The sequence below is a fragment of the Myodes glareolus genome, chromosome 12, assembly GCF_982192425.1.
Source record: "Myodes glareolus chromosome 12, mMyoGla1.1, whole genome shotgun sequence".
NCBI lineage: Eukaryota > Metazoa > Chordata > Mammalia > Rodentia > Cricetidae > Myodes > Myodes glareolus.
Window position 1 is genome coordinate 29497811 of NC_142037.1, and position 25332 is coordinate 29523142.

The 25332-nt window shown below is 44.1% G+C and overlaps 1 protein-coding gene across 2 annotated transcripts in view; it reads left to right on the plus strand.

Moving 5' to 3' along the window:
* The first annotated feature begins 961 nt into the window (after window positions 1–961).
* The window catches only part of Pinx1 (PIN2 (TERF1) interacting telomerase inhibitor 1), a 62294-nt gene continuing 37923 nt past the window's right edge, over window positions 962–25332 (plus strand). The window contains exons 1-6 of one of the 2 annotated variants that reach the window (XM_048421948.3): window positions 962–1105; window positions 4192–4301; window positions 5715–5807; window positions 8161–8239; window positions 12180–12272; window positions 18174–18250. In XM_048421948.3, coding sequence (XP_048277905.3) covers window positions 1087–1105; window positions 4192–4301; window positions 5715–5807; window positions 8161–8239; window positions 12180–12272; window positions 18174–18250 — 471 coding nt within the window. In that variant the 5' untranslated portion in view covers window positions 962–1086. Of the gene's footprint in view, window positions 1106–3579; window positions 3764–4191; window positions 4302–5714; window positions 5808–8160; window positions 8240–12179; window positions 12273–18173; window positions 18251–25332 lie in introns of those variants that run through there. The other variant, XM_048421947.3, reaches the window with a different exon arrangement.

The following is a 25332-nucleotide window of genomic DNA, read 5'->3' on the forward strand; positions in this document are numbered from 1 at the left end:
CTTGGCTGAGTGTCATCAACCGCCTCATCTCACAGGTAAGCAGAAGTGGGCGAAGCCATGCCCAGTTCTCAGGTCTGTCGACTCCCAGTTCTGAGCTCCTGCCCCACCGCAGCTACTAAACAACACCACTTCATTTCCCCAGCCCATTACGTCCTAGAAGGGCTGCACTCGCTGCAACGGGGTCTACATGGAACCTTGTTGGGTCTGATGAAAAGTGGATGTGACTTTCCCAAGAGGAAATGAGAAAAAGGACCCCTGGGAGGGACAGGGCCCTGGCCAGTGCTGAAGGCATGGCTACAACAAGAATGTGAGAAAAACTAAGGTCTAGATTGGAAGCTGAAGTCTTGACAAAGAAAGGGACCCTGAAGGTCTCCCTATAGGGGAAAAGCTATAGGGGAAAAAACAGCTAAATAGCTTGGAGGGATAGTTGAGACCACACGTTTGGAGGAGAAAGGAACGCAAAGGGACAGGTACAGAGTATGACAGGATGCATTCAGCAAATTTCAGGTGTGGCCAATCGAGCAACTTTTGGATTTAAGTCTGTCACAGTGAAGACCATGGAAGGGTTAACTTTTCTCCATCGTTAAGCACAAGGGGAAAAAAAAAAGGTGTTTCGTTTGCCTTTGTCAGCTAGATGTCTGTTTCTGCCTTCGCTCCCTCCCTCCTCCCTTGGCATTCCCAATGGGCATGGGTAGAGAGTGAGGAACATAGGCCACCCTCCACAGTGCCAATACCTTCCTCTTCAGCCGTTTCTCCAGCTCTTTAAAGGTCCCCATGGTAGAACACCCGAACAGCTCTAAGGTTGCTTGCACACCCACTTTCAGGGTTAAATTGACCTGCTTGGGTCCCACGTGCTCTGGCCAAGCCCAGGAACAAATCCGCATCTCTCAATCCTGCAAGGTGGCCCCGCCCCTCAACTTCACGTGGTTGGGAGCGAGTCGCGCACAGCTGACGTCAGTAGTACGCGCCCCAGTGCAGACTTCTGCCCGGCGTGCGCGCCCAGGAGGCTTCTATCTCATCCCGTCTTCAGACTCCTCATAACCTCTGGGCTCCCGACCAGAGGCAGCGCTCGGCCAACTTGCGACAATGTCGATGCTGGCGGAGCGTGAGTGTCAGCCGAGCTGGGCAACCGAGTGATGGGTTGACGGGCACGGGCCACCAGGGTGACCGGAACCCCGGGGTGTCCGAGCTCCGGGTGGGGACCGCAGTGACTGCCGGGCCCGCGCGGGACAAATGTCCCCGAGACTCTGTTCCTGGTACTAAAGGCTCAGGTCGCACGTTCACGTGTGCATTCGGAGATTCAGGACACTAAGTTTCAGACTGTCCCATGCGCTGGCCATCGTGGTCACCTGGGAGGATTCTTTCACTTCTCCGGGCTCAAGTGTCCTGGGGTTCCGATAAGACGGGTCCCGTAGCATCGCTTTAGGCTCTGAAATCAAACTGTCCAAGATGTGTTGGTCCCAGAGAAGAAAGGCAGGATTACAAGTGTTAGACAGTGATTAGCCCGTGGCGGGAGTGCAGACTGGTGAACGGTTCTGAGCGAGACCGAGAGGGTATCCGCGGTTAGAGGCGACATTGCCTTTTTGTCTTTGACACTTAGCATCACTCTAAAGTCCACAAATTCTCCTCCTCAGAGGCTACTTTCACTTTGAAATGATACGTGTAGCTACGGATTCTTGCCACCAGAAGGCAGTCGAGTGATGGTCGCTAAGAACTGGCTTTTGACTTTTCCTGGAAGTTGTGTAGCTATCAAGGAATGTAAACAGATATTTTCTTTTTTTTTTTTTTTAAAAAAAAATGTCATTATGGCACTTTAGAACAAAGCGTGTTTTAGTGATTCTTCTTCCCCATCTCCCACGACCCTACTGCCACCTCTGATGCCCTACTGCCACTCCTGGCCCCCTCTGTAGTTTACCCCCACTCTTCATGGCATACTGCACATCCTGCAGGCAGCCCAGTAGTTGGACTGGAGAGTGTCCTTTCTAGGTAGGTCAGTCGATTCCACCCTCTTCCAGACAGTTCAGCTGGTCTCTACTTCCATGAAATTGGGCTAGATTCTGCCTCAGCCAAGGCTTACAAATCTTAAGCGAGGGGACTGCATCAGTACTGTTTGGAGGCAGTTTGTGGGCAGTGGTGCACAGGGAAGGACAACTGACCTGGCAGCCGGTTCCTTAGGTAGCGTGGCAACGCATCTTGTGTAAGTATGTGACAGGGATGCATTTCTGATGGGAAGGGAAGGCACCTTACAAGCCTTGGTCAGTGACCCCTGGCAGGCATTCTCCAGACATGGATCGGACACAGACATGCAGAACACCAGCTAATATGGCTGTTTTTACTGTGCTCATTCATGAGATAGTGTTGTGCTGAGTATATACCAGGTTTTTGAACTAGGTGGAACAAGTTTTGGGGTAACCTTTTTTCTCTCAGGTATAACTGAATTGGTTTGTGGTGGTTTTCTTTTTTTGTTTTGTTTTTCTGCCTTGCGTGCTTGGGAAGGGTTTCTTGTTTGTTGGGGTATATATAGGTAAGGATCCCTATTGATTTTACATGTAACATAGTGAGCCCTTTGACTAGAGGTCATGTCATTTTGCAGTTGGATTATGAGTCTGTTGATGATAATGTGTTTGCATGCATGCAGTGGCTGACAGTAATGACATTCAACCTCCATATTCCTTTCTTGGCCACAGGTGGTTTTGGGGGTGCAGATTCTTGTTCTGTTGACCTGGTGGGTTCTTTTTCTGTTATAGTTTTTCCTCAAAATTTTAACAGTGAAGCCAAATGTGGTAGCTCCTGCTTGTGATTCCCCAGTATTTGTGGAGCTAAGACTAAAGGATTGCCACCAGTTCAAGACTGCCTTAGACTGCAGAGCTAGGCTGTCTCAGACAAACAAACAATACAACTGTATTGATAAACTTGAGGGTTTTTTTAAGATTTATTTATTATGTATACAGTGTTCTGCCTGCATGTATTCCAGCTGGCCAGAAAGAGGGCACCAGATCTCATTATAGATGGTTGTGAGCCACCATGTGGTGCCTCAGAATTTAACTTGGGGACCCTGGAAGAGCAGCCAGGACTCTTAACCTCTGAGCCATCTCTGCAGCCTGAACTTGAGTTCTTAATGGTCAGTTATTTATTTATATTCATTTCAGAGAGAAGTCTCCATGACACCCAAAGCAGTTCCCTTATTTCAACTATTTTTTTTCCTTTTTTGTTTTTTCTTTTTCTTTCTTCCTTTACTTTTTCTCCTTCTTTCTCATGCATTCATATGTTCACACATTTCTAATCAGCTATAGGCAAAGTGCTTTATTTTCCTCTACAGTGCAGCATAAGGACGAAGAACTGAATATGACACGGAAGGGATATAGAGTAACAGGACACATGAAAGGTGGAGATGAATACCACAGTGCAATAGCATGTGAAGTCACAGTGAACACATTGTGGTATTTAATAAGAAGGGGGGTATCATATTATCTGTTAATCATCATCTACTATTGACTCTCCCTAAGGTCATAATGACTTATGTATGTGGATTAAGAATATAAGTTGATCTGGGCATGGGAGGTAGAGGCAGGAAGATCAGGAGTTCAAAGTCATCCTTAGCTACATAGCAAATTTAAGGTTAGCCTGGGCACTACATGAATCTCCATCTCACTGTTGAAATCTATAGGACCTTGGTTTGTATAAAAGGTTTGGGTTTTACTTGGGGACATTTGGCAGATGTTACTCTCCTGGACTTGGACCTTCTCATCTGTAAGGTGGAAAGGTAAGAAGATCTCATTTCATTGAGGTACTGTGGAAAGAATGTCTACTGTATGTGTGGCATTTAGCCTATAACCTGAAGCTGTGAGCATTGGGGTGACTGCATCTGCTGTTGTGGCTGCTGCAGCTGCCAGTGAGTATAAAGGCCGTGACAAGAGGGCCTTTCATTGCTTCCAGTGACTGGAAGCGGAAGGCTAAAATAGTAGTCTGTCAGGTATTTAGTTTGCATTCTCTTAGAGAGAATGTTTTGCTTTGAATCTTACAAGGTCAGCTTATATGCCAGGAATGTATAGTTACAGGGAAAGCCAGGGGGAAGATTGTTTTAGCCCCTTGGACCCTGAACATGTCCTGTTAGCACGCAAGCATGTGCTGATTTGCGTGTGCTCTTCCAGGTAAAGGCGTATTGCTGATGAAATGCCTTTTCATTTGCAGGTCGGCGGAAGCAGAAATGGACTGTGGATCCCAGAAACACTGCATGGAGTAACGATGATTCCAAGTTTGGCCAGAGGATGCTTGAGAAGATGGGGTGGTCTAAAGGAAAGGTATTGCATTGAAAGTCTAAAGTATCCATGCCAAGCCAGGAGACAGCGAATCAGAAGATAGCCTTCTTAGAGTCTGGGAGAACTTTGTGCTTTAGATCAGTAATTGATTTTGGAGAACTAAATTGTAACCAGGTGGTAAATTAGACTGGAACTGAAAGCCAGGTCTTCTGGTTACTGCTGTATTAGCCTTCTTAGATATCTTTTAATTCGTTACACGTGAAATCATGCTTAAGCTTCAGCTTTGTGTTCCCAGGAATGGTACTTTATTTTCCTTCATAGTAGATACTTGCTTTCTCGAATCCCTTCTATCCCACTTACTCCTGCCTGCAGTGGAGCTTCTAATGTGAAACCATGCATCCTGCTTCTGTCAGAGTTGCAGGCGCCTGCCAGATCCAGTGGGCGTGCGGTATCCCTAAACTGCCTCACCCTCAGCAGTGCTCCGCACGGTGGCTGCGCATTGAACTTTACCATGGTAGCATCACTTCCCTTTCTCTCGCCTGTTCATCACCTCAGTAACCTCTGCATCATGGCCAACTTCTTCCTCTAGACTTCTGAGCTGAGGAGCCACTTTGCATACTCCACGCAGGCAATCTCATTAATTACCGTGCATTGAATTATGCCTCCTGGCTGTGATACCTGAGGGACCATCTCAAGGTTATTTTTTATTATAAACCTCTTGTCTCCTCAAATCCCTCCCAGGTTTTCCTGATTTTTAAAAATGGTGCTAACTACCCAAGCATCTAAACAATACCACCTCCCATTGCCCTTCTTTCCTCCTCTGTCCCTTTCTTCATATAACAACCAGAAGGGCCTTGAAACTGAACTTTAGATCATGTTGCTCCCTTGCTGAAGATGTTTCCAAGGATTAAAATCTGCACCTCCACTCGAACTTTGAAGGTCCTATGATGTTCAGTCTCTGTTTTCTATTCCTTTCCCATTCACCTAGCTGAAGCCTCCCTGGAGGTCTTTCTCACCTACAGTCTCTGCACTTGACATACAACCTTCGGAGTCAGAGCTAAGTGAGACCAGGAACCCGGAAAGCTCCTTCACCTTCTTAATTGATGTCATGTTAGTGTTAAGTAACAGAATGCCATGTGCTCCATGTGCTCCCAGGAACCCTCTGGGCTAACCTTCCTAATGCTATGACTGTTTTATACAGTTCTTCCTGTTGTGATGACCCCAATCATAAAATTATTTCATTGCTACTTCATAATTGTAATTTAGCTGCTGTTATAAATAACTGACCTCTGTGAAAGGGCCATTTGACCCGCAAAGGGGTTGCGACCCATAGGTTGAGAACCATTGTTCTGGGTTGTCTTTTGAATAGATAGTAAAGAAAGAAAGAGGCAACTACTTCTCTTTGTAGCTGATAGGGTTATATTTGATTTCTTTTTCTTTTTTTAATCTCCACAGGGTTTGGGGGCTCAGGAGCAAGGAGCCACAGAACATATTAAAGTTAAAGTTAAGAACAATAACCTGGGACTCGGAGCTACAAACAATAATGAAGTAAGCAACCTCTGTGTGTTTTCTTTGCAGAGTTGAGTTGTGTCGACATAAACATTGAAGTTCGTGCAAGTAGATGGAATGGCTTTCATCAAAAGTATGGTACATGCTTTGTAAGAGCGTTTACAAAGATGTAAGAGCGCTTGACTTAGCTTGTCCTCATCCTGTGACATGCATCCACCACCTTGCCTTGTCCTTCTGAAGCCTTTACTCAATGGCCTAGAAAGGCTCTCCTGTTTTATGGCTGAATTTTGCAAAACGTCTTTTCAAAAAAATATTTATTTCAGAACAGAACCAAATTTTATCTTTACTTCTACCCTAATATTAGTTTGTCTTCTTAATGCAGGTGGCTTTGAGAGTGGAAAGTGATATAAGAAAGCTGTCTTGTTTCTGTTTGTGTTCTCCTTTGTCTCTTGGCCTCTTGAACACAGACTCTGTGCTTGAAAGTCAGCGGCTGTCAGACTCTTCAAGTTTAGTACCGACAGCTCCTTTGCATTCAGAGTCAGACTTGGGAGCTTTGTCCTAAACTCTTGTAGCTAACAAAATCCAGTAATAATAATTAAAAAAAAAAAACCTGGGAGAATGACTTTATTTAACCTGAATTGCTTAGAGTAGTTTAGTATCTCTGACTAGAACAGCTAAGATTTTTCTGGAGTAGCAGCTAAAATTTTAACCACTAAAGAAAGAGTTTCTATAAGGTTACTGGAAATGCCGATTTGAAAAACACAAAACATGCTCTACTTATGTTCTTAGGAGAAGCATTGTATTCTATAAACCTGTTTGTACACCTTAACTTTTAAGCTTTCTTAATAAGAAATGCTTATGTAAAGTTATTCTGCTCAGAAATCTGCTCAGAAACCCTGTTGCTTAATAAGAAATGCTTATATAAAGTTATATGGGCAAATTCTGCTCAGAAACCCTGTTGCCCACTGGTTCATATTGTTTAGAGATCATTATTAGTGAACCCCTTGCAAGCAGGAACTCGTTGATTCAGAGACTTAGGACGTCCTTTCACAGAATTCTGCAAAGTTGCTGCTGACGCAAGTAGTCAGAATTCACAGAATGGTCCAAGTTGTGTTGCACAAAGAGGAGGGCATGCTCTCGCTGCCCCTGTCTTTGTCATGGCCATGGTGTGTGTCACGCCCCCACCCCCAAATTTATTTATTTTCCTTTATGTATATGGGTATTTTTTCTGTGCATATGTGTCTTACCACATGCATGCAGTACCCATGGATGTCAGAAGAAGGCGTGGGTTCGTCTGGAACTGGAGTTAAAGACAGACGTGAGCCACCATGTGGGTGCTAGAAATTGAATTTATGTCCTCTGTAAGAGCATTCAGTGCTCTTAACTGCCAAGTCGTATCTCCAGTCCCTGATAGTCTCTCTGTGTGAGAAAATACTAATTTTATATTGCTTAAGTGTAATATTTAGCAAACAAACTGCCCGTTGCTTTGTTTTGCTCCAACTTAACTGTGAATGAGCCATATACCTTTGGAATACAGGTTTGAGCTTCCAAGCAGGTTCCTCTAAATATATATTGTTGACTTTGTGTTGCTGGGGACTAAACCTGGAATTTTTACACATGCTAGTCAAGGACTCCACTACTGAGCTTTGACCTAGATTCTCCAGCTCTTATTTGGCTCTGCTTACACCTAATTTCAAGTTTATAGCTTTTATATGGATCTGCTTAAATCTTATTTCAAGTTTATACGATTTCTTGAATCCAGTTAAATTTATTAAATAATATTGCTTGATGTTGGTTGTAGGTGCCACAGTAGAGAGAGAAGCTCACCAAGATGCTAAGCCTTAATTTTCCAAAAGAACAGAGGGGGACAGCCTTCTTGGAAAAAAAAAATGATACTCAACTAGCTCACTCCACTTATTTTATTCAAACACATATATATATATATAGGTTAATTAGAACTGGGAAAGGTTCTAACTACCAAAGTTATCTTGCTCATGAGGGCAGACAACCCACACAAATTGTGGTTAGCCATAATCAAAATTAAGAACTCTACATTTGCTAGGAGTATCTTCAGACCAAGGTTGGTGCAGGTGTAAACTATCATGTATGTAGCACCAAGTGTCAATTCTCCAGAGAGACAACAATTCTTCAAAGGTTTCAACAGTCTCAAAACAATTTCTCAGCCTCTGCTGACTAACCCAAACATAGCAACGACTTTGCTGAAACATTTCCCTCAAAGCCAGACACAAAGGCTTTACTATAGACTTCACTGCAAAATAATATTTTAAGAAATGGGTACAATTTCATATTCATGTCCAGATTTCTGTTATATCTCTATGTCAGCAATATAGTAAGCTTTAGGCTTGCCGCTCATACTTTTTGGTGCTTTCAGGACAACTGGATTGCTCACCAGGACGACTTCAACCAGCTTTTGGCAGCACTCAACACTTGCCACAGTCAGGAAACAGCAGGTAAGGACACTGGCGCTGGTGCTGCTCCTTCCGTCGGAATCACTTTCACTGTAGACTTTCTGATCCGAGAGCTGGGTGACGAAAGCATCACCAGGACTCAGTTCTGTTTATATCCTAACGGTACAGTCACTGAGTGAGCTGTCCTCATCCCAGCTGTGGGCGTGTTACTGGTTTCTGGGATGCAGAACTGTGACTACACATCCTGCAGCGTGGACAGCTGTGCCCCACAGCAAAGAATGCCTAGTTTCTGGGAAGAAACAGCAGGGTCTGAAAGTGCCAAGGAAGGGCACATGAGTGCTTCTAGATACTGGTAGTGCTGGTAGTCTAACCCTGGGAGTAGTGATGAAGCGGTTCACTTTATAATTCTTCAACTGTATAGGGTTTTTTGTTTTGTTTTTTGGTTTTTTTTGTTTGTTTTTTTGAGACAGGATTTCTCTATATAACAGCCCTAGCTGTCCTGGAACTAACTCTTGTAGACCAGGCTTGCTTTGAACTCACAGAGATCCGCCTGCCTCTGCCTCCTGAGTGCTGGGATTAAAGATGTGCGCACCTCAGCTAGCTGTGTAGGTTTTTAATTATATCTGTATGCTATGCACATATTATGATAAAAGAATTGTGAAGATTACTTGTCTTTCGGCAGACTTAAAATACAGCATATATAATTAATGCTACATAAAGACCAAAATGAAAGTTAGCTAAAAAGTGGCACATTGGTCACCAGAAAGTTGACCTCAGTAAGTATCTGGTGACATCTAAGGGTCATGACTAGGGCATCATTCAAGCATGAGGTGCCTTTACCACTAGTGCCCTCATGGACCTTTGAACCTGGGATCCTTTTCCCAGAGATGCCCACATCCTTGTTCTTAACCAGAGAAAACTATTTTGCATTAGGTTTGACATTGTTCCTCTTAGTGCTTGGTGCCTCAGAGAGTGCTTCTGATTTTCAGGCCACAGAACCAAGAACTGATCTGCTCCAAGACCTCACAGAGATCTTGGATGGGCTGCATGGATAGAGATTCTGTTTCCTGCAGTCTGATGGTGTCATGATCACCATTTCCTAGGTGACAGGTACTGTTTTAGTCGTACTGGGACCCTGTCTCACTCAGGACAGGCCTCCTTTGTCCCTCACTGATGGCCAAAGCTGAGCAGCATCACTGCAGTAGCACTGCCTCCCCCTGGACCATTTAAGTGTTGACGACAGTAGGTATTCCGAAGGTCCCAGAGGACTGAGATTTTTTTCAGGAAGGCTGTGACTGACTTCACAAATGACACTTGCCTTCTTCATCCTCCTCCAGGATTAATCTCCCTGGGCTTCCTGTTCCTTGATGCCCACAGCTGGGAGTGTTTTAAGGGATGGCAAAACTGCAGCTGCTCTCCTGTAGTAACTCCAGTCCAGACCACTAGAGGGGGCCAGTAGCCCTGCAGCCCTGATCATGCATTTAGAGAAGCTTCTTGTCTGTGGCTCCACTGCCATCCAGAACTGAAAGGCGCTTTCAGATTCCTTTTGGGGAAAGCCTCTTCCCAGGACAGACCTGGAGATCTAACAAGTTATTTTCCTAGTGTGCCATCTCTTTTGAATGTGATGTCTTCATCCACATGAATTTTTACCACAGCCACACATTGCTTGCAACCAGTGGTAGATGACATCGGAACCTGTATTCTTTTCTGTTGTTAAGATCCCTTAGTAAATTCAAACTGTTTGCCTTCGAGCTAAGAAGACTGTGTTGTCCTGTTGTAGAACTTAAAAATCAAAATGTTCTTTTAAATTTCATTTTTAAAAGTTACCTTCTTTTACACATTTGGGTGTAGTAGGTGTTTATAATCCCAGCTCTTGGGAGGAAGAGTAGGAGAATCAGAAGTTTAGTGTTAGCCTCATGTAAATTGTCAGCCCATGTTACACGAACAGGAGAGCAGGGGTTGGAGAGATTATTGTCCATAAAGCATCTGTTGCACAAGAGTGAGGACCTGAATTCAGATCCCGAGCAACCACGCCAAAAAGACCAGTGTGTAACTGTAATCTCAGTACTGGGAGAGCAAAGACAAGAGAATCTCTGGCGCTCATTGGCCAGCTACCCTTGCCAGTCGGTGAGTTCTAGGTTCAGTGATTGACTCTGTCTCAAAAAATGAAGTATATCAAGATGCAGAAAGACACCTACCATTGTCCTCTGGCCTCCACATGTGTGTGCACAGTTACACATACAGACATTCACAAGTACCCATATACATACACAGGTGCATGTACACACGGGAAACTGTGTACACTTAGGCATGCCCTGACAGGTCCACATTAGCATTTGGATGGCACTTTCTCATAGTGACTGCATATTGCCCTTCTGATATTTTGACACTCATTATTTTAAATATTTTGGGATGGAAACTGGGGTGCTGAGAAGTTGTTAAATGCACAGTTGTGGTTTGAAGTAGTGTCCTCAAGTTTCTACTAGCATATCCCCTGCAAGAATTTTGAAAGTGTGCCCTGTTGCACATTTTTAATCAACATCCAAAGGTTTTAAAGCCACAAGCAAAGGATGTAAATTCTGGTTCATGGAGGGAATATTGACATTTTAGAGAAAATCATACTATCACTTTTAAATGTGCCCTATGTGCTGGAAATGGCATTTAGATATAACACTTTTGTAGCAATCCTAAATGCCTGTAGTGGATGCCAGATGCTATCACAGTTTGATGTTCATTGTCTCTGAAGTGTGCAAATACATAAACCTCCGTAGTGTCAGAAAGACTGTGTTTCATAATTCACTTCTATTTCACGTACCCCATTGTATTTTATGTTAATGTATTTTAAAACTTTTTTTAAATATTTGTATTTTGAGTTAGGGTCTTATTAGATAGTCCATAGTGGCCTCATATTCATGATCCTTTTGCCTTATCTTCCCAAGTACTGTGCTTATGAATTTGTACCACTATAATCAGCTTTATAGCCTTTTTGAATTGGTCACATTTCTCTGCCACAGCACAGATAGAACATTTTGTTTCCTAGTGATCTCAACAGTCAATACAGATGTTTCCCTTTGGGTTATGTTGTCATAATAATTAGTAGATTACTATTAGGGCAACTAGAAAATACAGTGTAAATTCTGATAAATACCTATAAATAAAACAGGGAAATCTCTAGCATTGTGTTTTGATAAACTGAAAGAGTGGTTTTGATGAAAAGGTGGGATCCTGTTACCCATATTTGGTTCCCTCATTGATTCCAGGGAGAGAACTGCCCTTCTTAAAGTGGGATGAAGGCATGTGGGAAAGGAGAGCCATATGGATTGTGCCCCTCAGTTTGGAAAAATGCCTGTGGGTTTCCAGAGATTAACTGATCCCCTGAGCTCAGTGAAGACTCAGGGATCCTTCCACATGGGCATTTATAAACTGAGAACAGCTCTGGCAGGACACAGCACAGTGGTGTAGGGTGTGCACTCCCAGTAACCCATGCTGAACACTGTCTGAAATCCGAAGCACCTGTCTTCACAGTTCACAGCCGGCTCTGCTTCACATTCTGTTGAAATTCCTAGGAACTCCTGGGGGAGAGCATCGCTACCTATGATGTGGCTCAGTGGTCATGTTGGAATCAATCCCCCACTCTTTACTGCAGATGACTAAATGATATTCCAGTGTCAGGCTGTGTCAGTGTGAGCTCAGCCATATTGAAAGGCTTTGGGTGACCTTGGTGTTGTACTGCTATGGATAAGTGCCGTGAATAGTCATGTGTAAATTTTAGTATGAAGACATATTTTCATTTCTCTTCTTTAAGGTTTTTATAGACTAGAGAGAGCCTTGCCTGATCTACACTTTAGAAAACAATCCCAATCCTTTGGTAACAGTCTGGTAATAAATGATGGCACGCCCATAAAATCGTATGTAAGAACTCTTCAGCCTTTCCTGCAGAGAATGAGTTACATGGTGGTTAATGTTCTTCTTCTTTTGACAGATTCTCCAGACAACAAGGAAAAGAAATCTTTTAGCCTTGAAGAAAAATCCAAAACCTCCAAAAATCGGGTTCATTATATGAAATTCACGAAAGGTAAGAGCAGGCATTCACTTGGTGAAGTGTGTTTGTTGGCACTGGGTTTCCTGAGGCATTGTGACCCCTGCCCAGTGCTGCAGCATGGGCTGCTTGCTTGAAGTCCTGAATGGGGCAGTCTGCTCTGCCGGGTGGATTGATCTGCGGCAGCCCTGGGTGGCAAGGGCTCAGTGTGATTGCAAGCTCCCGTGCTGATTTGCCAGGCATCTTATGAAAGTGCAAATTGGGGTGTGGTTGTACCAAGAGGTACCCAGGGGAGGCTTCAGACTGGGCAGGTCCTGTGTGGGCTGTGATGAAAGTCTGTCTGTTTAGAGAAAATGGGAATGCTGTGTAGCTAAATCAAAAATAATTTAAATTTTCTATTCTTTAATTTTACAGCTTTTATACTTTCAGTTCTTAGTAGTTGTGGTAGATAGTTCCTGTTTTGACAGTTTGGCTCATTAATTATAGCAAAATCTTCACTGTAGTGACTCATAGTCCTAAGGTGACCCTTGGAATAATCTATGCAAATTCTCCCTCTCATGGAGTATCTCTATAGGCATCCCATGGCTGTGGCTAGGGTGGTGTTGAGAAACAGGGCAATTGGAAATTGGGCAGTAAGCCCTGCCTTGCTCATCACAACCTTAGCCACCTTCGCCTTCCCCATGGAGCTCATTGTGGATACAACTATTCTCTGTAGCCATTAGGTGGCAGTCGTGTACAGATGAGAAGCCTTTACCTTGTTATAAACAAATCTCAGCTGTGTCTGCATCTGGTCACAACTATCTGTTACATGCGGTACTTTATGTGTGTTAGGTGTGGTGGTTACTGTTCTGTGACGTCCCAGCACTACTTGATTGCTCTTTGGCATATTGAATGTCTCTTTCTGCCTCTGTGCAAGGAAAGGCATTTCTCTTCACCTTGGTCTTGGCATTTGGGGGACTGATGAACTCCCATGACCTGCCTGAGTAGCAGTGGGAGACAGAGTCTGGCTGGACACTGTCGATAGTAGCTGTCCTTTAGGGCCAGGACCCCATCAAGTAGAGCTGTGCTTGGAAGATGTGAAAGGTACGGCAGAGCCGGGGGTTCAGGAGCAGAGCGCCTTCTAAGCCCTGTGGGAGGAGAACTGGAGTCTCCTTCCTTCTCCACTTGTGGTTTTAATTAAGCTCCTCTGTGCTATCCCTTTCTTTTTGATAGGCAAATACTCTTGTTGGAAGCCTCTGAGGCATCTAACCAGGGCTTATCTCTACCATACCATAAGCTGCTGTAGGGCAGAAAGCTACTTTACTGTCTCTGTAGTCCTTTGGAGGTGAGGAATGGTAGCTCCTTAAACAGTTTTTCGTTTTCAATAGATGTTATAGGAAGACTAGAGACATTGCAGAAGGCTGTTGCAGACCACACAAGTGGAATTCATTTTTGGACAGTCCCTCCAAATTAATGTAATCTTCTGATTGTCCTTTAGTCCCTGACTGCATGCCTGCCTTCATCCAAGCCTTTGCTAAAGTTAGGAAAAACCTTTCTAAGATGCTCTAATCTGCTGGATACTGGCTGTGTCTACCTGTTTTCTATTTCTGGTTCAGCCACTCCCTTGCCTGTGACCCTCTCACACTGCTTGATGCATTATGCCTCATTTCTCTCTCACAGTAAGGTTTGCATATTTAACAGCCTTGCTCGTGAAGAAAGGAGGCCTTGGTGTGCAAAGAAGAAAGTGCTGGAGGTGTATTGTGCTAGAGGGAGAGGAGGTGTCAGGAAATAGAGGACCCAAAGGCTGGGAATAAGAAAGAAAGAGGAAAAGGAGTGAAAATCCAGGTAGGACAGGAAACAGCAGATCCCACCATCTGCAGTCTCCGGTGGAAGCTGGTGCTCTTTCATTTCCTAAAAGCTGTTCCTTTTCACTTAGTCTTGTCTCTGGATGTGAATGATAACCATAAACTGTAGATTGTCTTAAAGGAGCCTGTCTGGGTCAGAGGAAGCTGGCTTCTGGCTGCTGCTCTCCCAGACACATCCCCAACTATTTCCCTTCCTTCAAATTCTGTTTCCTCTTCTGTAACATGAGGAGGTATTTGCAAGCTGCCATGAAGCCCAGCTAGACTCTGTTGTGTGGTTTGTGAGACATGACCCCCAGTATGGAACTCATGCTTTTCCAACCTTGTGGAAAGAGGACCTTAATGTCAACAATGAAAGTTTCTAGTTCCCTTTGTTAGTAAGGATGAGTCCTGTGGTAAGTCCCTGTGTGTTCCAGAAAACTAAAATGTAGCAAGGTGGCACTCTATACAGCCTTCACAGGACCTTCACAGAGCAAGAGCTGGCCATTGTGGTGGTGCATGCCTTTAGACCCAGCACTGGGGAGGCAGAGGCCTCCAAGGCCAGCCTGGTGGTCTACACAGCGAGTTCTAGGATAGCCAGGGCTACATAGTGAGACCCTGTCTCAAAGAAACTGCAAAATACCTGACCAGAGCAAATGGTACTGTAATATCTGCTACTGCCGAAATTCTGCCTGTATCATTTTAGTCCTGATGCATAGTTACTTCTTTGTGTAGCTTCTACTTAATGGCTTTTGTTTGTAATAATTAATTATGTAATTTTAAGTTACTATCAGCTATATTTGTTTAAAATCTAGCTCCTTTCCACAGTAAGACCATGGTTATAAGGGGCATTGTTTTTTTTTTTATTTATTTAATTTAGTCTTATTGACTGAGTTATGTAAATAAAGTTTGAAATAACTGAAGCTACCCAGATAAACCTGTTTTGTTTTATTTTTTATTCATTTTACATTCCAACCACAGTTTCCCCTCCCACTTCTCTTCCTGCCCCCCCCATGCCTCTTCCTTAGCCCACCCCCCATCCACCCCTCCCAAAGGGTAAGGCCTCCCATGAGGAATCAACAAAGCCTGCCACAGTAAGTTGAGGCAGGACCAAGACCCTCCAGCATCAAGGCTAAGTGAGACATCACACCATAGAGAATGGGCTCCAAAAAGCTAGCTTATGCACCAGGGATAGATCTTGGTCCCACTGCCAGGGGGCACTTCAAATAGACCAAGCTACACAACTGTTTGCCACATGCAGAGGGCCTAGTTTGGTCCCATGCAGGCTTGGATTCCCAGAGCTTGGCCTGGAACTTGGCTGTGGATCTCTTAATCAGTTACTGGATGAAGGCTCTATGATGACAATTAGGGTGGTCACCTATCTGATTACAGGGGAAGGCCACTGAAGCACCTTCTCCACTATTGCTAGGGGTCTTAGCTGGGGTCATCCTTGTGGAGTACTAGTAATTTCCCTAGCACCAGGTTTCTCCCTAACCCCACAATCATTCCCTCTATCAAGATATCTCTTTCATTGCTCTCCCACTGTCCCTCCTCCAACTCAACCGTCCTGTTCCCTCATGTTCTCCTCCCCTCTACACCTCCCCTCACCACTCCCCAGTTTACCCAGGAGATCTCTCTTTTTTTTAATTTGCAAATATATTTACTAAGATAGCATTTATTTAGAGTTGGGCTGCAGCTATAGTTCATTGAACTTATATCTATGTGTTATGGTCTATTTGCTTCCCAGATGCCAGACTGGAGGATGGAGTTGGCATTTGTCAACTCTGGGAGTTTCACTTCTTCTCTCAGTGACCTCTGTATTATCTGGAAAACCTGATGGGAAACCTGTGATTCCTCTGTGAAACCCTACACCCAGCCCTGCATGGACTTCCTTATGTCTGTTTGACTCCTAGAAGCCTTTCTTCCTGGTTCTTGAGATGTAGTTATGGCTGAGCTAGAACACAGCTATAGAGATAACATGTTTTCTGGCTTGTTCAATTTCTCTTTGTCATCTTGTCAAAGATCTATTTGTCCACAGTTTCATTCTGATTTTACCATAGTTCTGAAGTTACTGTCCTTTTAAAGTTAATTTTTACTATGTGTATCTTATCCATAATTTCATAATATATGTAAATGATTCAACCAGGACCATTGTTGACTCTTAATTTCAGGATCCCACTGTCTTCCCATTTAACCCAGTTACAGGTTTTTTCTTTAATGGACTCTCTCATTTCTCCCCTGTTTTCCAGATTAAATCCAGAGCATGTCCTGTAGAGCCCTGGTTTCTACATTTACTTAAGTGAACTTTGCTAGAGGATAGAAATTTCTGGTCCAAGAACCCACACCAGAACTCTAGAAGCCCTAGCACCTCTATTGAACATTTCTACTGGCTTGGCAGCTTCCCTTTGAGTCTGAGATTTGATTTGAATCTCAGTGTGCTTGTTTTTTCACATTCTAGTTGTGAACTGTGGCCCTGTGTTCTCCCCTTTGACCTTTTACATTTAATGAAATTGTTATAAAAAAAAAGAGGCATGAATTTATGTTTCTTTTAGGATACCACCTGTTTTTAGGGGCTGGATTAAGGGGAATTGTTCAATGTTTTGGAGGTTTTTACTTGCTTTGGAATTGGGGTTTCTTTCATTGTATGGCACTGACTTAGAATGTTTGACCCTCTTGCCTCTGCTTCCTGAGTCCTTGGATGGCAGTGTGCACCTTCATGCTTGGTTTCTTGGTTTCTAAATCAAGTTAAATTGACTCACTTTTCTGGGCTACACTTCCACAGTGAATGTGCTTTGCAGGTAGAAAATGGATTCCCCTGGTGACAGCTGAGGATAGGTGTCTGCCTCCCAAGAAGCCGCCCACTTCTCACTGCTGCAGCTGTGAGCACAGGAGTTGTCTGTGCTCCCTCTCTGGTTTATTGCCTGTGCCACAGCTTGTGAGAAGTATCACTCTGTTCTTAGGTGGATTCTCCTTGGCTTTTTTGAATGGGGTTCTGATGGGAGGAGAGCAACATTGGGAACCTTCCCATGCCTCAGGAACAGGTCGTGCCAACTGCACCATCTATTCTGGTACCACTGCCTCTGAAACTGGTTCTGGCACCTGGTTTTGCATCAAATTGAAGGGTGTTTTGTTTTTTCAATTTCATGGAGTCACTGAGCAGTGTCGTATTTGAATGCCCCAGTGCTAATTGGTGAACCAGAACCTTCTAGGTCATGACATTACTTTGTCAAGTCAGTTTGCTGCAAAAAACCAAGAGCAAGGAACTGGTGACTGGAACTTGGCTTCCAGCTAGAAACCCGGATTCCTGTATGTGACCTGACCTCTCTTTCCAAGCTTAGCAGGCTTCACACGGAGGGTTGAGTTTTCAGATGCACTTTCCTTGAAGTTGATAGATGGGAATGGATTTGGCTGACTGCTCATAGGTTCCTGTTTAAAATTCCAAAGGGAATTTTAAATTAGTGGTTTGTGGGTTTGGAGTTGAGTTAGTTTCGTTTTTAAAACAGGAATCCTAGATTCTTTGGATCCTGCTCTGACCAGAGCCATTTATTCCCTGTTGTCATCAGGTAGCTTTTCTGTTTAACTGGGAGAGCTATTACAAGTAAGGACATTTTCAAAGGAAAATTGAACTTTGATTTGCTTTATTCTTTTAAATTTTTCCTTAGTCATTATTGAGCTCCTGTGACAAAAAGCAGTGAATGTGAGTATTTAAAGGGTTTGAGGTATGAGCCTGTCAGAATGTTCAGTTCCGCGTTTTGTAACCATCAGTAATTCGCCGTTTCTCTTAGAAGGAAATGGGATTGTTTTGCCGAGAACAAACTCAGAACCCATAAGGCCCACCTTAATGGCAGCCAGGAGGGTCACTTCTGTGTAGAGCTTTCTGTGCTGTCCATGTGCCAGGTTGTTTGCAGTCAGGAGGGGACTGGGCAGTTCTGGTCTGACGACGGTCACTGAAGTTTTAATCATAGTCTGTGTTGTGCTCAGCGTTGGAATGTGAGGGGTTGGAGTCAGCAGCTGACCCTCTGCTACCAGCTGCTTTCTTCCAGGAGTGACATATTTCTATTTGTGCTTCTTATTTTGAAACGAATGGTCTTACTGAAAAGCTCTGTGTTGTTTTTAGGGAAGGATCTGTCTTCTCGGAGCGAAACAGACCTGGACTGCATTTTCGGGAAAAGGAAGAACAAGAAAACTGCTCAGGTACCCAGCCATGGGTTGTAGTGCTGTTCGCATGTTCTCAGTCTGTCTCTTTCCAGTATCACAGACAACAGCATGCCCCCACTCCCACCCTTAGCCACAGACCCTGGGGCTGGGATGAGCAGTGAGTACACCTTCCATTGTATATTATGGCTTGTTTCAAAACTGGGGAGTACAAATGGACCTATAATTCATAACCCTAATCATTCTATTGACCTGTGTATTGCGCAAAACGTTTGCACTATTTCCAAATGTAAGTGACAGCCCTGTATGCCATTCTAATGTGAAAACACTCGAGATTTTAGCTGAATTCTGGAGATAATGAAAATTTGTTTTATCTAACAAAATCTGGGCTATATAGTTAACTGTGGCTCCTCAGTGAGTCCGGCGTGTCGTGCTTATGTTCCTTTATTGGTTCCTGGGCAAGGTCCATGGTGACCGTAGAACAGAAAGACAGCTTTTATTTATCTCTAACATTTTTCCAGACTGGCGGGTGTCTTTTTTCCCTGGGTAGTAGATATCTGTTACTCGGTATTATGTTTAGAAACGTGAGAATTACCTATGATGAGAGACTTGGGTAAGCAATTTCCTTTGCAGATTAGGGCTGGATTCCTAGGTTTCCCAGCCCCTCTCTGCCCAACTCTTTGAGCAGGGTGAGCATGGAGGAAGCTGTTTTCTATGACTCCCTGTGGCTGCTGAGTTACGTGGAAGGTGGCTGTCTTTGGTGGTGATGTGTTCTGACAGTGGAAGAAAAGAGTTAATTTTTCTTAGATCAAAGGAAACGACACAATAGATGAAGTAGCAGTAGGATCCCCAGAGCCCACATAAAAAACCAGGTGGGTATGGTAGCCCACCTGTAATTCCAGCTAGTGGGTAACATCGGGGTGGGGAAGGTGAGCATGCCACAGGGAACCTTTGGGCTGTGCTGGATGGTCAGGCTGCCTGAGATAGCAAACTGAATGAGAGACTCTGCCTCAGAATACAAGGTGGAGAGCAATAGAGGAAGACACCAGAAGTCAGCCTCAGACTTCCATCCCTCTATACACATGGGTGCACAGACAGACAGACAGGCAGACATGCATATGCACACCACACACACACCGTTCATATGAGAAAGAATTTCTTTTAGTCTCTAGCTGATACAGGTGAGGACTGCAGTGTGATAAGGAAGGTGGCTTAAGAACAGCAGGGCAGCCCTGAAAGCACAGCTGTACCAAGAGAGCGGCTCCACTGTCACCAGGCTGGGCGTCACAAGCCTCCAGGTGCCACAAAGCCACTAGTGGAGCTTACTGGTCTGTAGATTCCATGTCCACACTGAGGAGGTACACCCATGTGTGCAGCCGCATGCGTGCAGAAAACAGTCTATCTAACTGTGCTTAGAACAGCAAACCAAAGTTTCCCTATGCAGAGTCCTTTTTTCTTGGATATTGTTGGGTTTGCCTTTGAGTTCTGGGTGGTACAACTGCACCTTTCTCGAATAGTGTTGCTAAGAAACCTTACCATGTTACTTACAACAGTCTACACAGCCAAGGGCAAAAGGCCTTTGATCAGATTGGTTTGAAAATACTTCTTTTGGCTCCTCTTCTCACTTGGATTATTGTGTTTTCCTCCCTTGACCCTCATAGCAACACTGGCTTGAATTTATGTTTTGCCAAACATTGTGCCTAATGTTTTCATTGTATCTAATGAAGAAATCTATCTACTGTATTGTACATGTGGACTTTTTCATCTGTCAAATACATGTAGGCAGGACAGTGAACAACTTAAAAGACAAAGGACTTGTTTTGTATCCAGTTCTGGGTTCCCAGTAGGTGCTCCAATCAGTATGGCATATGGTAGGGGATAGAAATTTCACTGTATTTCCTCTTAAAATTTGGGCTTTAGTTGTTAAATAATTTTTAAATGATGCCTTGCATAAATTTGGGGCTGGTATTAGAAATATCTTTTCCTTTAGGAGGTATTCATCAGCCTGCCTTCTGCCCTCTACTGGTGTCCATAGTAGACTCCTGAAAGGGGATTATCGAATGAACATTTGCTTGTGCTACATTATGTTTTAAAAGATCAGTACAATTTGTCAAAATTCAGCTTTAAGACAGTTGTGTCCAGGCTGCCCCTGTTTCTCGCTGCCGTGGAAGTTAAAGCATCTGTTACTTTCAGGCCTCTGTTCTAACTTTTCTGCTGGCTTTGCCAGTGCTCAGCATTTCTTCCAGCTTCAGAGGCTGTTGGGAGGAGCACAGTTCCTGGCTGCATGTGGCTATCAGAAGAACTTGCTTAATGAGTGAAGGAACATCACACACTGCCAGTTACTCAAGAGAAATGGTAGTAAAATGCACTATGCTGGGATGCACTGGATGGGTGGCTACACCAGTCTGGTTTTCAAGTTCTTCCTTTCCCCAGCTTGGTGCTGTATTAATTGGAAAACAGTGAAGGTGAAACAGAGTGCTCCCTAAATTGGATCTACCTGCTTCCTCCATGGAAACAAAGAAATGGCCCGATCTACTGAATTGAAATTACTTGGGCTTTAGAAGAAGCTTGTTACCAATAGGAATTATGTGTATATTCTCAATATGGGATGGGGGGTGTTGGAGAGTATTTCTGTGTGTGTGTGTGTCCATCCCACAGTTTGCAGATTGAAGTGGAGACACTAAAAAACAAATTCCTTTAGTTCCTATCTGGTTGAACTTCCTGATACTCCCTAGTTTGTTCCCCCTCTCATTTTTTTCCCTCCCCCACCTTCCCAGTTTCCTTCCTCCATCCAGCTTATTTCCTGATTCAGCCTTATCACTAGAGAAAATACTTCAAAACCATATCGAGGGTTGGAAATGTGTTACTAACAGTCTCACTTTGTTTCTTTAAACAACAGGCCTCTGGCATGGGTTCTTGGCAAGTAATTATCCATGTCTTCACCATATGACCTGACTGAATTAGAACCCTGCCTTTCTTGTGTACACTTACAATACCTAGTTAATGGTGACTTTCTTTGCACAACTTCTATGAGGTCTGTTGACTTATTTCATGTTGCACATGCACTTTGCTGTGTCTTGCTGATCATTAGATCTGAAAACTGCTTCTAAGCAGGACCCCTGATCTGTTGTTTGATTGGATTCATGAGGCATTTTAGACCATTCTTTTTTTAAGGGGGGGGGGGCGGTATGTTGTACCTGAAATCTCTTATGTGAAAAATAATTACAAAAATAAGAATTCTTCAGAATGTTAAAATAGTTCTTACTTAAAATGTCTTTGGATTGGAGGCTTGTTTGTCTATTCTTTTTGGATTCCATGCCAATAATATGTAGTAGTGAGCTAAGTTGATTTTGGTAAGTAATTTAAAGGATGTGACTGTCCCTTTCTTTAGCATCCTGTGCCCACTTTGGTCATGCCCACCATGTCCTCACTGCAGAGATGGGCACCAGAGAGGCATGCCATCCTGATCTGCTAAGAACCTTTCAGTTAGAACAAATCTGGCCTAAGCCCATAAACATGCAATATAATACATTTGAGTTTTACAATTGATTCATCTCCTCAGTAATGATTTCCATAATGTTTGTAACCATTTGACCTCTAATAACAGTATTCAGATTCAGATAGTCTAAGTTGGAACATTTGGCCAAACATTTTTACCTTTTGAAGGTAAATTAATGAGATGTGTAAAGTTTCATTAGAGGGTAGGTCATATAACCTGACCCCAAATTAACCACGGCTGAGACTTGTAGCATGGCATCTGCCTGAATGTGGCCAGGTGCTTCTGTGGAAGGGTTGTGCCTTTTGCTTGTTTGTTGCCTACAGACTGGTTTGTTACCTTCAGGCCTGGGTGCCGTGATTTAGAGGAATGGTCAGAGACATAGCCGTGAAAAAGGTTTCTGGGATGTGTGTAGTGCACTTCTGTGTAGCAGAAGTGGTTGTGGATCACAGGTGAGCACAGAGGGGAGTTTGTGGGGAAGATTAGGAGTCTGAAGATGATGGGGAGTCTGTGGGGACAATTGCTCAGGGATTGAAGCAATCCAGACTGACTTCTGGCTAGCCGCTAAGGATATAGCTGTGGTCTGTTTCTAGCAGGGGTATTGTACAGGTAAGAGTGGCCAAAAGGCCTGTGAGCCCTCAGCCCCTGAGCTTTGATTCTGGAGGACAAGTACGTGGAATCACCTGTGTGACTTAGTGCTGGTATCCAAGGTGTTTCGTGTATTCCTGATCTGCCCGCAACCATTACTTGATTTTCCCTCTTTCTTATAGTGGACAGCTGGGCTTTGTCCTCCTACCTTCTTTCTCTAAAGGGTGGATATTAAAGATCTTGAAATGAATGTTCAAGATAGTGAGGTCGAGGATAAGGTAGTTATCTCGGATATTCCTAGTTTATCTATAAGCTCGGTTTTCTTCCCTCTGAAATAAGAGTGCTGAATTATATGTTCTGACAGCAGGTTCTGTTTGCCACCCAGGGCCTCCGCAGTGCATCCCATCCCACATGCTCTTACATGTTCACCCTTGTCGCCTCCTCATAGGCCAGTGGAGGCCAGCTCCCCTTCCCAACCTGGGGTGGCTTTGATTTGCTTGCAGCCACAAGAGTGACTATAGGGATGGTGCGAGTCTTTGGAGGCCATGCGAGTGAGACCGTTTGCCTGGAGCTGTGAGGCCAGCAGTCATCCCCCGTGAACTGCTGCACCGAGAAACCCAACACCCACATGGAGACCCTGATCTTGCTAATGGCAGGAAAGGCTACAAAGAACTAGGCAGGTTTTGAGGGCACAGAAAAGACCTCAAACTCCAGTGCCAGAGGGGTGCTTGCTTGCCAGTGTGAGTAATCTTGGAATCAAGGGAATGAAGGAAACAGTGAAGATTCATAAAACTGCATCTCCCATGCTGAGATGACGGCAGCAGATATTCTCTGTACAGAGAGAGCACTTTTGTGTCTACTCTGATAGATGGCTAGTTGTGTCTTTGACTTTACTGGGAAGCCAGGAAGGCTGGTAGTGCTCCATGCTTGTGTGTGGACTCACATAGCCTGCCACTTCCTCCATCTCTCAGTGTGCTAAGCCTGTCTTCTGGCTTCACAGCCAGAAGTCCCCTCTCCTTTGCATTTGAACTTCTGCTTCCTTGTGCATTAGTGCCTGTCAGAGGCCTCAGGATGGAGAAGCCCCTCAGATCCTGTGTTATGGCTCGGGGTGGTATGGCAGGAGTAGGATGTGGGGGTGGAATTGGCCAAGGGGGTTCTTGCTAGCTCTGGATCCAAACCGCAATAGAAATCATTGCAGTGAGCAAGAAACATTGCAGAGCCGCATTTCCTATCGAGCCCAGACTTTGGTTAAAGGAAGAAGAGTAAGCTATTGACTTTTAGGTGTCCGTTCTGTCTGTTAATCACAGAGGATAAATTACTGCTTCTCAGAAACAGGAAGGTCTACCTTGGCTTGAAGGCGGTTGTGCCTTTCTTATTTCCCCTTATTGGTAAAGGCTCACTTCTAGCCATTTGCTCCTTGGGGGTTTTGTTAAGGACTGAAGGGAAACTGAAGGGCACTCTTTTGATTTATCTCCTATCCTTTCCTTTTGGTCACTCTACGGGGCTAAAATAGCCGAGTTGGCTTTAATATGTCGCCATTAGAGACCAAACATTAGCTGCAATAAACCATCATGCCTCACAATGAAAAATGTCCCCTGATTGGCTAATTAATCAGTCAAAGGGGAATGACATGGCTCTCGGCTTGAGGGACTCTGCTAGAGAGAAACAGGCTGTTGATAAATGGTTTTCCAACAAATTCATATATCAAGGAAACTTAGTCATTTTTTAACTACAGTTTGTGTGACTGCAATTTTTTTTCTCAACTTTTTCTTTTCTGCTGCTCTTGCTGTTTAGGCAGCGTTTTTGTGTTGTTGATAGAAAAGTATAGGGTTTTAGAGATGAGAAAATAAATGCTCACTATTTACTCATGTCTGTTAGACTGATTGGTTTTGACTATCTGGGTTTATTCATAGGTGAATTCCCACAACTTTCCACATAATAATTTGTGAGATTATTCTTTTCTGGCTTCCTTCAAAGGTAAACTCTCTAGACTGTGTGCTTCACACTGCCTGAGGCTAAGTCCTGCCCAAGTGGTGTTGGCAGCCACTTCTCCTCCCCTCATCTTTAAATGTGGGCCAGTAAGGGGCTCCCTGCTTGGATATGAAGGTGAAGGTCACCTGTAGGCCATCTGCAGCAGTGGCCAGCCCATGAGATGGACTCTGAATGTCTGCTGCTATTTTTTAAAATCCACTTAGTGTTACCCATAGGTGTGGAAATGGTAGGCTGCATGGTTTAGCTCACAGTGCAGACCAGCATCCCTCTCACACCCTGTGCTGCCCCAGCTTTCTGCTCCGCTCCTACAGCATCTTCAGTTCTTTGACCTTTTTATTTTAATATAAAATCTTATATTGACATTTCTTCCTCCTGCTTTCAAATTTCCCTTATAAATTTTATTCTTGATGTGGAATAATTTCTTCCATTGCTGAAGTGCATCTCTTGGTACCCTGGAAAGTGACAGGAAATTCCCAGAGCCTCCAGGGAGGGAGGGTGAGAGAATATGCTGGAGCCTGGGGAGGCCTGCATTCCCGGCCTTCCTGTTCTTGCCTCTCAACGAGAGCATTGCTGCTCCTTGCTGTTACTCCTCTCACCCACTCAGTTCTATGATAAAATAAATAAATAAATAAGTCCCTATTTTAAAAAACAAAATAGCCAGGATGTGAGATTCTGGCCACGGTGGAGAAGGAGGGTAAGGGAGCAGGAGCCATCACTGCCTCCTCAGGGCCTTCTTTCTTGCGCCTATGGCCCCTGAGTATCGCCTCCATCGCTGGTGCCTACACAAAGCTGACCAGCGAGCCTTGAGCACAGTGCCTCTTCACTGACAATATGTTTCTCAGGATCATGGTGTTAGTCTGAGGTCAGATTCTGATCCACAAGATGGATGCTGGGGTTTTTCTGAGTTCTACACTCATATCATTGCCCACAAGGAAAAAGAGGTAGAGGTGTCTAGTGTGGTGCCGGGTGCTGGGTGGGGAGGGAAAGACTGAGTGTTGCTGGAAGGAGTCTTTACAAAGCCTGAGTGCAAGTCTACCCATTGACA